General features: G+C 43.8%; 1 protein-coding gene across 1 annotated transcript; it reads left to right on the forward strand.

Moving 5' to 3' along the window:
• The first annotated feature begins 996 nt into the window (after nt 1–996).
• OTULINL (OTU deubiquitinase with linear linkage specificity like) lies at nt 997–14,400 on the forward strand. The gene is made up of 7 exons (XM_056854774.1): nt 997–1,067; nt 1,984–2,015; nt 2,107–2,198; nt 7,029–7,178; nt 7,490–7,618; nt 11,465–11,734; nt 14,221–14,400. The coding sequence occupies exons 1-7, from the start codon at nt 997–999 to the stop codon at nt 14,398–14,400; spliced, it is 924 nt and encodes a 307-aa protein (XP_056710752.1).
• The last annotated feature ends 1,913 nt before the right edge of the window (nt 14,401–16,313 follow it).

Below are 16,313 nucleotides of genomic sequence, written 5' to 3' on the forward strand. Positions count from 1 at the left end.
CGGTGAGGGCGGTTCGACGGTGGGATGCGCTGCCTCGGGGTGGGGTGGTGGTGGAGTCCCAGTCTTTGGAGGTCTTTAAGCAGAGGTTGGATGGCCATCTGTCGGGAGCGCTTTGATTGTGGGATCCTGCATGGCAGGGGGTTGGACTGGATGGCCCTTGTGGTCTCTTCCAACCTTGTGTGATTTTGTGGATGTGTTTTTAATAACCATGTTTTGTATAATTTGCCCACTGAGGAAGGCCCAGGAGGCCAAAACGCATCTGGTCTATTGGTCATACCTGTCATACCCATCCCTCTGCAATTATATTTTCCCCTTTCCTCAAACGCATTAACTAACATTTTCCAAAGGGATGTGGTACAACGTATCTTAATTTCTCAACAGCATCTCTGCCTATTTTCGGTTTGTGTTTCCATCCTGTCTGTAATAATGGATTTGTTTATTTATTTGGGACGTTTTCAGCCACCTTTTTGCCAGTTACGGGCTCGAGGTAGGTCCGCTGAAAATCAAAGACATATTAATTAAAACCCTCAAAGTTAAAAAAAACACAAAAAACACAAAGAATTGGTGGCTGAATAAGTCAAATAATCATACTCTTACAACCGTACAACCTGCTGCTAGTAAAAAGAATTATTTATCCAAATTCTGGTTAAAAAAAGCTGAAGGGTCTGTAAATGCCTCTTGAATTTACCTGATTTTCTCATTTTCTGGCTGTCCCCCAAGCAGTCCTTCAGGTATGTGTGTGTGGGGAGGGGGGTCTGTTTCTTCATGCTTCTGGGGGACAAATGGGGCAGTGTGCCTGGGAGGAGACGTTAAAGTGATCCTGTCCTGAATGATGGGATAATAATGACCTTTATCTCTTGCAAACACTGTGAAGCCTGTTAATTTTCTCTCCCTCCCCCATTTTAGGATAGAATGAGCTGCAGTCTCGGAGCGGAGCGGCCAGCGACACCTTCTGCTGCAGGCTGCAAGCTGAAAAGAGACCCCGTGCATTAAAGCATGCCTCTTCTCACCACCGCTCTCTGGTACTGCCAGCAGCTGTACACATACCTGGCTCATCTGTTGAAATGGTAGGTTGAGACTGGGAGCGCTTGACCTGAGATCTTCCAGGCTAGATCAGACCAAGTCCCGTCTAGTTGGGTGCTCTGTTTCCAATGGCAGCAAGTCTGATGGCTCCGGAAGCGCACCAACAGTTCTAGGGTGATGACCTTCCTTTGTGAGCCAGCGGCCTTTCTGTTTACTTACTCGCTCTACATAGAATTACATAGAATCATGGAGTTGGAAGGGCGTGCCAGAGTCATTTAGTCCAACCCCTTGCACAATGCAGGAAATTCACAACTACCACACACAAACCCCAGTGACCCTTACCCCACAGCTAGAAGATACCCCCCAAAAAAAAACCCTCCAGGATCCCTGGCCAATCTGGTCAGGAGGAAAATTGCTTCCTGGCCCAGGATCAGAGGAGGATGCCTATTATACTAGGTGCTCTGGAACACAGGCAGGATAAATGCTGCTGCAGTGGTCTTCCTTGTGGGCTTCCTGGAGGCACCTGGTTGGCTTCTGTGTGAACAGACTGCTGGACTTGATGGGCCTGGGTCTGATCCAGCAGGGCTTTTCTTGTGTTCTTATGTTCTTATGACCTCAAAGTGGTGATTGGCACTACCCTGGGCCTTCAAGAAAGGGCCACAAGAGCCAAACACCGATGCAAACCTTCCTGCCCTCCCTCTCATGATCTGCCTTGAGGTTCCATTTATTTGTCAGGAGCAACCGGTGTCGGCAGATCCTGAATTTCTGTAATCTGTCTTGATGCCATGAAAAAACCTTCAGTGGCCATTATTACATTGTCTGGCAGTGGACGGATGAGTTGTATGTTGCATGAAGAAATCCTTCCGTTAGTCCTTTGCCCTCCTGCTATCACTTCCCAACAGGAGAAATGTTTGCTTGCTGCTGCAGGCTCTCTGACTGCACTCTTTGTTTGGCTTTCAGGTGGAGCAGATACCTGCAGAGGAAATTCACAAGTAAAAATTTATGTTTGTTGTTGTCCCCTCCCCTCTATTACATTTTAAGCAAACCTACTTTTTTCCTGACTGATATCTGTTCTTGATTTAGAGAACCACAGCGTACGGTCGGAAGTCAACCTGCTTGGCCACTGTGCACAGAAATGGAAAGGAGAAACAGAGCAAGCCAGGCAGATGAGAGAAGTAAGAGTTATTGAGCAGCAAAGCACAGGAACACACATGAAGCTGCCTTTCACTGAATCAGACCCTTGGTCCATCAAAGCCAGTATTGTCTGCTCAGACCAGCAGCGGCTCTCCAGGGTCTCAGAGGTTTTTCCCATCACCTTCTGCCTGATCCCTTTGACTGGAGATGCCAGGGACCTTCAGCATGCCAAGCAGAGGCTCTACCACTGAGCCATATCCCCTCCCTAAGAACGGGAGCTTTTCGTTTGGGTGGCTGAGCAAACTAGAATTCGCCTGCTTGGCAAATTCCATTTGCTTGTATTCTGCAAGCCAAGCTGGAAAGGAAGGTATTTGGGTGGGGGATTTAAGTGGTTTGCTGGTCTGGGCAAGCTGTTGTCTGGGAATGGGCTGTGGCTCAGTGGTAGAACATCTGCTTGGCACATAGATGGTCCCAGGATCAATCCCTGGCATCTCTAGTCAGAATGATCAGGTAGGAGGTAACGTGAAAGACCTCAACCTGTCTCTGCCAGTTAGAATACACAATACTGACCTCGATAGACCAATGATTTCACTCAGTGTAAGGTATATTTCTTTGTTTTCTTTGTGTTAAAACTAGATGGGGTGGGGAGATCCATACGTATGTGTATGCCTCATGTGAGTTTGGTGTGTGTTTCTAACAAAAATGGAAGGCAAGAGGAAGAAGAAGACGCTGATGAGAGTTTGGCTATCTGGCTGGTGCACTGATCACCTAGCGCACCAGCAGATACCCTGCTGAACCTGCTGGTGGGCCTTGGAGTACCCCAGGTCATTAGTTCTGGGGGACTTCAGCATACATGCTGATGTGACTTGTTTCTTGCAATGTACGTGAGCGTTTTCACTGGCTTTCCTTGACTCTTTTAAGATGGGAAGTATTTCTCACACAAGTTCCCTTTTGGTTCTTGTAGGTTATCCGGCCTGTGTGACCGTGGTCTTGGTATTTTCTTTCCTGACGTTTCGCCAGCAGCTGTGGCAGGCATCTTCAGAGGAGTAACACTGAAGGACAGGGTCTCTCTGTCCTTCAGTGTTACTCCTCTGAAGATGCCTGCCACAGCTGCTGGCGAAACATCAGGAAAGAAAATACCAAGACCACGGTCACACAGGCCGGATAACCTACAAGAACCAATGAACTCTGACCGTGAAAGCCTTCGACAATAAGTTCCCTTTTGTGTGGAGAAAGTATTGACCTTCTCACGGGGACGAAATGATAAGTGTGTGTGAATGGAATTAGGTCACAGGCTTTCTTTGTGGTATATCTATGGAGTGGACAATCCAAGTGGGTGCTGAGGGCACCTTCACTGGCTGTATTTGCAGGGCCTGCAAGACAGTTTGGTGTAGTGGTTAAAAGTGGTGGTTTGGAGTGATGGACTCTGATCTGGAAAACCAGGTTTGATTCCCCACTCCTCCACATGAGCAGCGGAGGCTAATCTGGTGAACTGGATTTGTTTTCCCACTCCTACACATGAAGCCAGCTGGGTGACCTTGGGCTAGTCACAGCTCTCTTAGAGCTCTGTCAGCCCCACCTACCTCACAGGGTGCCTGTTGTGGGGAGGGGAAGGGAAGGTGATTGTAAGCCGATTTGATTCTTCCTTAAATGGTAGAGAAAGTCAGCATATAGAAACCAACTCTTCTTCTTCTTTCCAAGGGTACTAACAGCGCATTCCTGAGCTCTAAGGGTGAAAGCCCTTAGGAGGCCAGGAAGGTGCTGTGACTGGGTCCCATGCGCCAGCATCCGGGCAACTTACCCTGGTGTTAGTGGCCCGAGCGCTGGCAGGAAAACCCAGTCAGTGGCCGCTGCCATGGCATTGCCACCCCAGGAGGCCGACAGGGCCTTCTGCCGGTGTCCGAATTCCGTCAAAGCCCGCACCGGTGTCCTGGGAGGCATTCCCGGGGCATTCTTGCATCCCAGGAGGCATTCCTGGGGTGTTCTGGCAGTGAGCTGGGGGAGGACCTGCTGTTAGGCAGCCTCCTAAGCCCTTTCAGGCCAGGAACATCCCTTTTAGATTTTTTTTATATAAAATTTTTTATTGCTTTTTCCATAAAATACAATTTATCTTATTCAGTATTCCATAAAGCTTATCATTCTATATATCAGTAAATAACAATATATAGCTTAATGCATACCTTCATTGATTAAATACATATAATAATAATTTCGACTTCCCCCCATTTCCTCTAACCTATTCTTAATCTAGTTACTCCTTTATAATAAAAATTGTCTATTCTCACTAGACTGGTATATAATTATTTTTAATTCTCTATTTGTTTCTAACATCCATGATATACCCATATCATATATAACCTAATCACTAGTTTTATCAATTAAGATTAAAAAGGAGAAAATTTAAAATGCCATTAGGTTACATAATAGCTCCCAAAATAAGGATAGATCTATAAATTCATCACATTAATAAGTATGTTAAAAAAACTCATTATTATTCTCCCACACCTCCCCATTCTCCCATTATTTCAATACCCTCCAACCCTTTAGCCCTTCTTCTTGAACGACTTTTTCTGTCTAAGATTTCCATTGGTTTTTTCTTGCTTTCTTGGTATAGTCTCTTAGTGACCATGGTGTCCAGTTACTGCATCTTGCAAACTTGAATTTTCATCTTGTTGTGCTTCTTCTTGTCCTCTTTCTTGGATGGAATCCACCAGTTCTTTATTTCTTAGTAGAAATTTTTCAACCTCTGCCAATGAGTTGACAGCACATCTGATCTGTTTATAAGTAAAAGTAAGACCTTGTGGAGTTAGCCAAGCATACTTTATTCCATTTTTTCTTAATATCATAGTGAAGTCTTTGTAAGCGTTCCTCTTCGTAACGAGGTGGCGAGGTATATCCTTTAGCAGTATCAATGGTACGCCATCTACTGAGAGACAATTATCAAATTGGATTTGCATGATAGTGTTCTTCATTCTGAGATCATAAAAACCAATTACAATCTCTCTTGGCTTTGATTTCTGCATGCTTGGAGACAGGGGGACCCTGTAAATCTTTTCTATGGCATGATTTAATTTTTGTTCATTTATGTGGAAAATGTCAGCAAGTGACTTTACCATGGTCTCTCTGGTAGCTCCAAATCTTTCCGCGAGATTGCATATGTGTAGGTTAGACTCTCTCGATTTCATATCCAAAAGTGCAATCTGGTCCTTCAGGATCTCTTCTTGTGATTGTATTTCTCCAATTTGTTTTTTATAATCCTTAATTTCCATTTGAATTTCTTTTTGCTCATTCTTCACTTTTTTCACGTTAATTTCCATCTCATTCATGTCTGTTCTCATTTCCTTCACTTGGTCTTTAATTGTCTTAATCTCATTTAGAACATTGTCAAATTTCTGGTCAATAAGTTGAATCATTTGCTTTGTTTGTTTTTGAATTTGGTTGTTAATTATTTCAGTGTGCTGTACCAACATTTGCTCCAGTTCTTTGTAATCCATGGTTCCCTACCGAGCTGATTGTTGCAGAGTCGGGTAGTTTTAATGTAACACAAACCATAAAGTTTCTAAGTGCTCTAGATAGGTTTAACAATACATCCGGTTCTTCGAGCAAAATCTCTCTCTCAAAGTTAAACGTGGCAGGAGGACTTCTAAAAGCGAAAGTGCGTCAGATCGGAAATAAATCTTCGTCCCTTCCCCTTCCCCTTCCAACTCAGAGCCTTTAGTTGCTGCATGCAGTGTCACTCAAAGCGTCTGTTGTTATGTCTACCCATAAATAAGATTATAATTCCACAGTCAGGTTAGTAAATGTTCCTTTTTTTCCAGGTTATTTCATGATCTTGGGGGGGGGGCAGGTTCTGTAGCTAGTTCAGCAGGCTCCTCAGTCTTTCATAATTAAAAAGTAAACAAAAGGAGTTCTTGGCACTTACTCAGGTGTCGGATGCCGGGGTTTCTGTTTTTTAAAATAGTTCAATAATTGGTGTTTGGTAGAGGAGATCCGAGCCTGGCTCCATAAAGACGCTCATGGCGATGGTTTCTTCCTTAGCCGGTGGGACAAACATCCAGACCTCCCTGGGCTTCGTTCCCGGGGTAAGTTTGGGAGTTAACCACACTTTGCAGCTGCAGGAATTTCCTGCTCCACGTTCCACCATTTAGGAATGTGTACGGGGCACTGAAAGGTGTCCCGTATTCGGAGAGTCTCTAGGTTCTCTCAAGAGCTCTTGAGAGAAGATGTGCTCGGGTCAGCCATCATACCGGAAGTTTCATCCCTTTTAGATTTTTAACTGCGCAAGGAGGTTTCGGCGAGGCCCAAACCTTCTTTGGAGGCAGCCAGATGTGTTGCCTCCAATGGACGGCGCAGGCATTCCTCTCAGGGATGCACTGTGAGTGGAGCATAAACTGGCTTGGCTATGTTTTTAATCTGTGTGTGTTTAGCTGCCTTGAATCTATGAGATAGAAGGTGGGGTATGTAAGTGTTTTAATTGAGTAAATGGGCTCTGTCTCATTTGCTGGCCTCCTGTTCTGCTGTTTTTAATGCTCTCCAGAAGCTTTCATCTGAGCTCAGCTCATGTCAGAACCACTTAGGAAGTTCACAAAATATTGTTTATTGTGATATGTATCTCCATTGTGGTGAAGTGGTTAAGAGTGGTGGACTCTAATCTGGTGAACCAGGTAGGTTTCCCCACTCCTCTACATGAAGCCAGCTGGGTGACCTTGGGCCAGTCACAGTTCACTTCGAGCTCTCTCAGCCCCACCTACCCCACATGGTGTCTGTTGTGGGGAGAGGAAGGGAAGGCGATTGTAAGCCAGTTTGATTCTCCTTAAAAGGTAGAGAAAGTCAGCATATAAAAACCAACTCTTCTTCTTCTTCTTCTTAAGGCCTATGAAGAGCTGTTTTGGAGACATCATGTAAAATATATACGTCAAGTAAGAAGAGATAACTATTGCGTGCTGAGAGCTGTGTTGTTTCAGATATTCCACCAAGGTATTCCTCTTCCACCATGGATGAAGGCAATAGATGTTCTAAAGGTGTGTTATGAAACAAATGCTGGTGTACACAGTGAGTGGTTTTCATATTGCATCTTCTCCAAGTCCTTTGTTTTTAAAATCCCAGCATAGGCCATAGTAGAGGCAGGTCTTGAGGACAGTCACTGTTCTGCTAACTCAACTTACTTGTCTACATTTCCAAAAACTTTGATCTAGAAACGTGTTTTCTTGTATGTTCCACTCCCTGCCTCCTTTTCTGAAGGAGGTGGATGTTTCCCCCAAGTGTTTGATTCACTTTCAAAATATGTTTTTTTCCATTGAGTGACTCTGGTTGTATTTTTCCTTTCTTTCAGCTCCCTGAGAAACTTCTTTACTCACAAGGTTGTAACTGGATCCAGCAATATAGCTTTGGACCTGAACAGTACACCAGCTCAAATATATTAGGAAAGCTACGTAAATGTATTGATATGTTAAAAAATCAGGTGAGTGGGAAGATTATAGTAGGACAAATAGAATTGGACAACACATGGTAACTGCTGTCACAGTGCTAAAAATACGAAGACTGTAACCTTTAATTGGTTTAGTTAGTAAATCAGTTAACTAAAATCCTAGCTGATAATCAGTTTTCATTGTTAGGGTATATGAAAAGGTATTCTGAGAGCCAGCATAAGAACATAAGAAAAGCCCTGCTGGATCAGACCAAGGCCCATCAAGTCCAGCAGTCCATTCACACAGTGGCCAACCAGGTGCCTCTAGGAAGCCCCCAAACAAGACGACTGCAGCAGCACCATCCTGCCTGTCTTCTCCAACACTCAAAATTATAGGCATGCTCCTCTGATACTAGAGAGAACAGGTATGCAGCATGACTAGTATCCATTTTAACTAGTAGCCATGAATACCCCTTTCCTCCATGAACATGTCCACTCCCCTCTTAAAGCCTTCCAAGTTGGCAGCCATCACCATATTTTGGGGCAGGGAGTTCCACAATTTAACTGTGCGTTGTGTGAAGAAATACTTCCTTTTATCTGTGTTGAATCTCTCACCCTCCAGCTTCAGCAGATGACCCCGCATTCTAGTATTATGGGAGAGGGAGAAAATCTTCTCCCTGTCCACTCTCTCCAAACCATGCATAATTTTATAGACCTCTATCATGTCTTCCCTCAGCTGCCTTCTTTCCAAGCTAAACAGCCCTAAGTGTTTTAACCGTTCCTCATAGGGCAGTTGCTCTAGTCCCCTAATCATTTTGGTTGCTCTTTTCTGCACCTTCTCAAGCTCTGTAATATCCTTTTTTAGGTGTGGTGACCAGAACTGTACACAGTATTCCAAGTGTGGTGTAGTGGTTAAGAGCGGTGGACTCTGATCTGGAGAACTGGGTTGGTTTCCCCACTCCTCCACATGAAGCCAGCTAGGTGACCCTGGGCTAGTCACAGTTCTCTTAGAGCTCTCTCAGCCCCACCCACCTCACAGGGTGTCTGTTGTGGGGAAGGGAAGGAGATTGTAAACTGGTTTGATTCTCCTTAAAAGGTAGCGAAAGTCAGCATATATAAGCCAACTCTTCTTTTTCTTTTAAGGTAGTTTGTTTCCTGTGATGAGTGTGTGAGGCAAATACTAAAAAATCCTTTCCTTCACAGTGAGGAGTGTCTTACAATTTGGGAAACAAAAGCGATCACGCATTTCTTTCAGTATGAGAAGACTGCAGCAGAGAGGTTTCCGTAGTCAGCGAAGTGATTAAAAAACAAACCCCCAACCCTTTAGTCAGCTTATACCCCCTAAAAGGATGTCGTATGTGGGTTTTTTGGTTTTGTTTTCCCTGTGATAGGAGGGTACATACTTCATTGGCAGCACTAGAAAGAATGTTGAATTTAGTTAATCATTGACACTGTATGGTGCATTACCTGCCAATTACACCATCCTGTGTAGCAGTTCTAATGGACAGATATTGAACTATAATGCAGTACTTAGCCACCCCTTTCAAGCATTCAGTCCCCTCCCTGCTGAAGTTTGTATAGGTACATCTGCATAATCAACTTGGACGAGTTAAATCTGGTATTTTTTGGATGGCATCCTCCCCAGAAACAAGGGGATTTTAGTTTTGTGTGAATCCAAAGAACACCCTTTTAGATGTCCCAAAGCATCTCAAAGAACTAACAATTCCCACGAGTACTTAGTGAGAAGAAATAACAGGCAGAGTAGATGTATTAAGTCCAAGTGATACGTGCAGCATTGCTAGGGTTGCCAACCTCCAGGTAGTTGGAGCAAAAAAGGCACGTTTACTATAAAAGTCAAGCTGAGAGAAAGTATAGTAAGGGCTCTATAAATGACATACAAACTCTTATTCTATAAGCCAGTGATAGAATAAGAGTTTGTATGTCATTTATAGAGCCCTTACTATACTTTCTCTCAACCTCCAGGTAGTAGCTGGAGATCTCCCGCTATTACAACTGACCTCCAGGCGATAGAGATCAGTTTTCCCTGGAGAAAATGGCTGCTTTGGCAATTGGACTCTATGGCATTGAAGTCCCTCCCCTCCAAAAACCCTGCCCTCCTCAGGCTCCACCCCCAAAATCTCCCAGTATTTTCCAACCCAGAGCTGGCAACCCTAACAATGTAGGGTTGCCAGTCTCCAGGTGGTGGCTGGAGATCTGGTCTCCAGGTCACAGAGTAAAGTTCCCCTGGAGAAAATGGCTGCTTTGGAAGGTGGACTCTATGGCATTATACTCCACAGATAGGGTTGCCAACCTCCAGGTGGTATAGAAGCAACAGGAGCGTACCAAACAGAAGGTTATGCAACACCAGTTAAGGAATCATTCAGTACGCAACCACTTATTTATATTTGATGCATATGTTTTTCTATTTACTTAAGAGGAAAACCCTTAATGTTTATAACAAAATACAAGGTAAACCACCATGCATATATTCATGTACTATATGCCAAACAATATGATGAAAAGTTGTTATACTAATTACAGGATAATGTTAACACCCGGAAAGATCGCTCAATGATGGTAAAACTCTTATTATTCCGTTATGTCAACATATTATAAGAAAACTTGTCAAAGTGTCCCAAATTATAAATACGCTAAGGCTACGTGAATCCTACACGCCACGAAGAAGATGCACTTACTTCCGAGTCAGCTGGTTAGTCTTATCCAATCAGACTTCAGTTCTTGAAATCTTTGCTTTGCAGCTCCGTGTTCTCAAAATACAAGAAGAATTCTTTGCAAAATTGACTTGGGCAATTGCAGTGATGGAAAACAATGATCTGGGCGCCCCAATTGACAAAATTCTGGTTTTAACTTGTTTCGTCGTAGGCTTCCTCAGAATGTGTATCCCATATTATCCGACCGCAATCTTGCAGTTTTTGGAATAAACCTCTTAGGACATTAAGGTTTTTCCTCTTAAGTAAATAGAAAAACATATGTATCAAATATAAATAAGTGGTTGCATACTGAATGATTCCTTAACCGGTGTTGCATATAACCTCCAGGTGGTTGCTGGAGATCTCCTGCTATTACAACTGATCTCCAGCCGATAGAGATCAATTCACCTGGAGAAAATGGCCACTTTGGCAACTGAACTCTATGGCATTGAAGTCCCTCCCCTCCCCAAACCCTCCCCTCCTCAGGCTCCTCTAGGTATTTCTCAACCCGGGTCTGGCAACCCTAAGCATTGGTATGTCCTTAGGTTGCCACTGGCCACCCCAGAAGTCTTTGCTGTGATACCTAACTGTTGAAGCCAGAAGGGTATGATTGTGTTGACTTTGTACTGGTTGAAAATGGGGTGTGTGTGTGTTAGCAAATGATATAATATCCTGCACTCCTTGGAAGAAACATGGAATAAGATATAATCATTTATATATCTATTTCTCAAGTGTGGACAGATCTGTGGATCTCCAAATCCACAGATTGAGCCCATGCTGAGAGAGAAGAGATTTTTCTCCAGGGAACCCCTGGATTTGCATAAAAATCTGGAATTATTAAAAATTATATTGGGGGTGTTTAAATCCTCCCAAAACAATACTTGTGTCTGCACATGTGCAGAGAGCAGACTCACCTCCTTTGTTCTGGTGGCTTGGTGACGGCAGAGTCCAAGAGCTGCTCCATGTCTGGCTGGAGTGGCGTTTCACCAGATTAGAGTCCGCGGTTCATGTGGTGGAGCGGGGAATCGAACCTAGTTCTCCAGATTATCGTCTACCTGCTCCTAACCATTACACCATGCTGTAGAGATATGTTAGACAAAAGGAAACTGATTTTTAAAATTTTTAATTGCTGAGTCTCTAGCATCACCCTGACAATCTAACTTTTAAAAAATGGTCCTTTACATTATAGTGGATGGAAATCAGCAGCATTAAGGACCCGTATGAAAGAGGAAATCTGTGCACTGCTCTTTTTGGTGATGAAAATGTGGAGCACCAAATGTATGAGGGCATAAAATTCATCATGCTGTACCAAGTAATAGAAGCCTACGAATGCTTGAACAACAAAGAGCACATCGCCAGTTTTTTCCACCTCCTCTTCACGCGCGACACCTCCTTGGACCCTTTGAGTTACATGATGAATCACTTGAATTCTGTAGGGGACAAGAGAGGCCTTGACCAGGTAAACATGGGGCTGGCAGTCAAGACGGAACGCTTCTGTGGCTTTTGAGAAACAATAGACTGCAATATCAGGAATGTATTCCTGAGATAAATGGGGGATTTTTGTCCGAGTCAAGACTAGGTCAGTGTGCCATTAAACCAAACAAAACTCAGAATGTTTTCCCAAGGGAGGTTGGGTTCTGCAACCATAATTCTGCTTTTGTGTGCCTTATTTAGCTTCTTCTGGTCATGAGGGATGAAAAGAGCTATGCAGGACCCTGAAGCCCTATTTCTTCACCGCTGATGATAGTGTTATTTAGCCATTTATCTGGCTTTGAGATTCTGAGAGGCTACACCAACACATTCAGTTATAGCTCCATGGCCTTCATAAGGACTAGAAACGTGCTTATCTAAAAATGAAAGCACGGTTTCTTTGGGAACTGAGCTCTGCTCCTAATGTTGCACTGGGGGCCCCTGTGGGTAGCTTCAAATCCTTGCCAAAGTACTTCAGTGTGTTTTGAGCTTACCTTTCCCCCCCTGTAGACACTGTCATAGGGGGTAGTTTCAGTATTTGGCCAGCTGCAACTTCGCCTGTGTTTTGCAGTTACCCATGAGTAAATTAAATATTTTGATGTGTGTTTCATATACTGATGGGAGGGACACTGTTTTAAAATACTTTCACTGGCAATGCCTGTATCACACATCCCCCCACCCAGTAAAGTGGTGGTCTTATATGTAGACTGGCTGGACAGCCATAAGGACTAAACTCCCTTGTTGCATTGTGTCATTTTTCCAGAGTTCTAAAGTTCCCCCTTGTGTGTTCTAAGCCTGTTGAACATGATGTCCAAAAGAGAGCACCATGTTGCATGCTCCATCACCTGAGAGATGGGTTTCCTAGAAGGACATAAAACATTGCTTTATGGGTGCATGAGCATGGCAAACTGTTCTGTGCTGCCCAGTTCTTCCTTGTTCACAGTCGGCTGCCGGAGAGAAGTAGAGTTCCACGTGGCATTTCATAAAGTGGTATATCCTCCATAACAATCTGTCCCCATGGGCAAGATTTTACTTATTTGTATACTTGGAAGGAAAGCCCCTTCACCAAAGGTCCTGTTTCCTGATTGGATTAATCTGCTCCTGTTCTTTTCTGGCATTCCATTAATTGAAAGTGAATTATCAATTTAAGTTCTTGTGGGTGGGTCTTCTTCAGTACTTTTTTTTTATAGCTGGCCCAAGTCACAACTCATAATTCTTTTAAATGTTTAAGATTATATTAGCGCAATTAGAAAATACTAGAAAACAAAAAGCAGTCATGGATTTGGCAAACCACACAGTGCAAAATAAACACTGCCTCTTCTTCCCCAAGAAATCAAGAGCTGGTAATATACAGTTGATTCATGAGTGCAGAAAGAACCTGGAAGCCTGGAGAACAGGCAGTAATTACTCATGCAAGAAACAGAGGAAGGATTGAAAATTTATGAGGCAGTAGCCCTCTGAAGTCTCAATTATGCTTTGATTGTCCATAAACAACAGCCTAGTATTGCACTCTTAAATTTAAACGTAATCGGGAGATCCCGAAAAAAGGTGATAGTACTCGGTACCAGTGAGTATCGCCACCAAAGAAGCCCTGTTTTCACGTGTAACCCATGACGACATCAAGTGTTCCTTTACCAGGATCCTGACTTCAGATGAGCCTTTATGATGTGGAAGTTCAGTGCAAAAGTCAAGGAAATGCAGCATCTCTTAAAAACGGAACAAAACATTTGAAAGGTTTATAAACCTCCTCTACACCATGAGAGTTTCAGAAACAACAGTAGTCCTCAAGCGCGCATTCTTCGTGCTTTAGGCCAAATGTTTAAATGTCTGCGAGGTTTAGATGGAACAGCACAAAAGCCATGAGGTTTTGTAGATCCTCAGTCAGTAGATACTTTGTCTGCCTTTAAATATTGTGCACGATGGGTATCTGTGTTAGTGAGAATGATACACGCTGCTGAACTGCTCAGCATCATGCCGTCATCCGAACAGTCGCGCTGTTTCTGACTATAACTGTCATGAATGTGCATCACATGTCAGGGAAGGATGCTGTGACTATTCGAGCATGATTGAGGATGATGGGATTATCTCCTGATGGCTCTAGGTTAATACTCCTCTGCGTTTTAAAAGTGCACACAATTGCATATGCTTCTTTATTTAATGTATTAGCATTAGAAAAGAGCAAGATTTCTGGCAGGGTGTGAGCTTTCGTGAGCCACAGCTCACTTCTTCAGATACCTTCTTCAGGTTGATATCTGAAGAAATGAGCTTTGGCTCACAAAAGCTCATCCCTTGCCAGGAATTTTGTTAGTATTTAAGGTGCTACTGGACTCTGGCTCTTTTAAACATAGTGGTTATTGTATTGCACAGACATCACATTGCTGACAAGATTCAGAGCCCGTATATAGTTCTCATTTAACTTAGTGGGTTTTCCCTTGCATTTCTGGAAATATCATTTTCACCTTTTCTCCTCTGCAGGTTGATATGTTCCTCCTTGGGTATTCTCTGGAAGTGAAGATAATCGTTTACAGGCTGTTTAAGTTCCACTCAGGAGATTTTTGCGTAAACTATATGGAGGCGTATCAGAGGGACTGGCATGAAGTCTCTCTTCTGACTGAAGACGACCAGCACTATGACATCCCTGTTGTCCAGATATAAAACTGATTTCTCACGGTGCGCCAGAAGCGTCTGACATCAGATATGGACATAAGAAGACCTCTCCTGGATAAGACCAGTGGTCCATCTAGTTCAGCATCCTGTCTTATGTAGTTGGCAACCTGTTACTCTGGAGGGTCAACAACAGGGCATAGAGGGTGAGGCCCTCCAGTTGTTGCCTCCTGGCATTGTTATCCAGAGGTTTACTGCCCCTGAATGTGGAGGCTCCCTTTAGCCGTCATGGCTATTAGCCGCTGATACACCTATCTTGCACGAATGTGTCTAATGCCCTTTTAAAGCCATTTATGCCTGAAAAACTATACTAGAGTGTTGGGCTTAGAATTTGGGAAGCCAGCCTTCAGATCTATGCTCAGCCATGAAGCACACTGGATAGCTGTGGGCTGCACCATTCTCTCTTCACTTAACCTACCTCCCAAATTTGTTCTTAGAGTAAGCTGAGTTACCTCCAACCTCTAGCCCGCCAGTAGCCTACTAAACCATACAAGGTGGGTATTCGTGTCAATTCATGCTATCAGATTTTTGTGTGTTTTGCTTGGTTTGCAGTGGTCATGTTCCACCACAGGCTTTGAAACGGCTAAATTGTTCACTAGGGAGTTGCAGGTCCCTGGGGGGAATTCTTTCATAATTCTTTCTTTTATAGAACTAAATTATGCACAATTGTATAGACCTCTGCTATGTCCCCCCTTAACAGCCTTCTTTCCAAGCTAAACAGCCCTAAGCATTTTAACTGCTCCTCATAGGGCAGTTGCTATAGCGCCCTGATCATTTTGGTTGCTCTTTTCTGTACCTTCTCAAGGATAAGATTTTGCTCATATAATTTCCAGGGCAGTCTTCAATTGAAAAGCTGGGGGTCTGGGATCCTGGTGTGACTTCTCACCTCACTGATAAGCGTGCCCAAATGGTTCTTTAAAGCCACTGATTAGACTCAGCCAATCGAAAGCTGTTTCACAGGTCATGCTGGTAAACCTGGGTTTGCCACTGGAAAAGACACTCCTAATCCTGACTTGCTGTCTAGAGTACTTGTTTCCTGCGTGTCTTTGCAGATTTCTGTTTACTAGATCCTTGTATTACACTCCCTTATTTTTTTAAACATGCCCTGTGGACAAAATTGTAATGTGCAAAGTGGGCCAAAGACTACTGTTACATTTGCCCACCTCCTGTTAAAAAGAACAGCAACCCCTGGCGTTCAGATGCAAGATCACAGCCAGGCACTGCGGATACAGTTTATATCGCGTTCCCTTTGTACATAATTCCATAAACCTCCACCTCTTACGGCTGACCCAGCCGGCGTCTCTGATCTGCTCGGTCACTGTTACAAAGCGTTGCTTCTGTTTCTGCAGTTCTTAGTAGGGGTTCTGCAAACCCCAACCTGCTAAACTTTTATTATAAGGGCCGCCAATTCGAAGCTCCTCTTATAAACAATTGAGGGAAAGGACTTGGTTCCAAATTGCGATGCTTTGACAGATACATGTTTTCACCATGCCGGTGTGCTCGCACGGGTCAGGCAAGCGGGAGGGTATCGCCTGTGTCAGGTTCTCATATACACTGCAGGACTGCAATGGGACCCAGGCCTGCAAAATGCAGCATCAAGTACATTTTAGCTGCTGGGAAGGTCTAAATATACATCCCACATCCACATCAGACCTGCTCAAAGTATGCCTTCTTATAGAGTAAGAGAGATTTTGGGGTAAGGATGCCTGGCTTGTAATAAAAGTGTACAGTAAGCAGTGAGAATTGGACTGTGAGCTCACTATTTGTGAAGTTTGTCAACATCACTGTGTCTTAATAGGGGGTCTCAATCCATGCTCAGTAGCACTCAGGAGAACTGAGCATGTGCATTCTCCTGTAACTGAGGCTGTGTCTGTGCTCCACATTCTGTACTGAGAACAACCCTT

This window comes from Euleptes europaea, chromosome 8 (genome assembly GCF_029931775.1).
Source record: "Euleptes europaea isolate rEulEur1 chromosome 8, rEulEur1.hap1, whole genome shotgun sequence".
NCBI classification, from domain to species: domain Eukaryota; kingdom Metazoa; phylum Chordata; class Lepidosauria; order Squamata; family Sphaerodactylidae; genus Euleptes; species Euleptes europaea.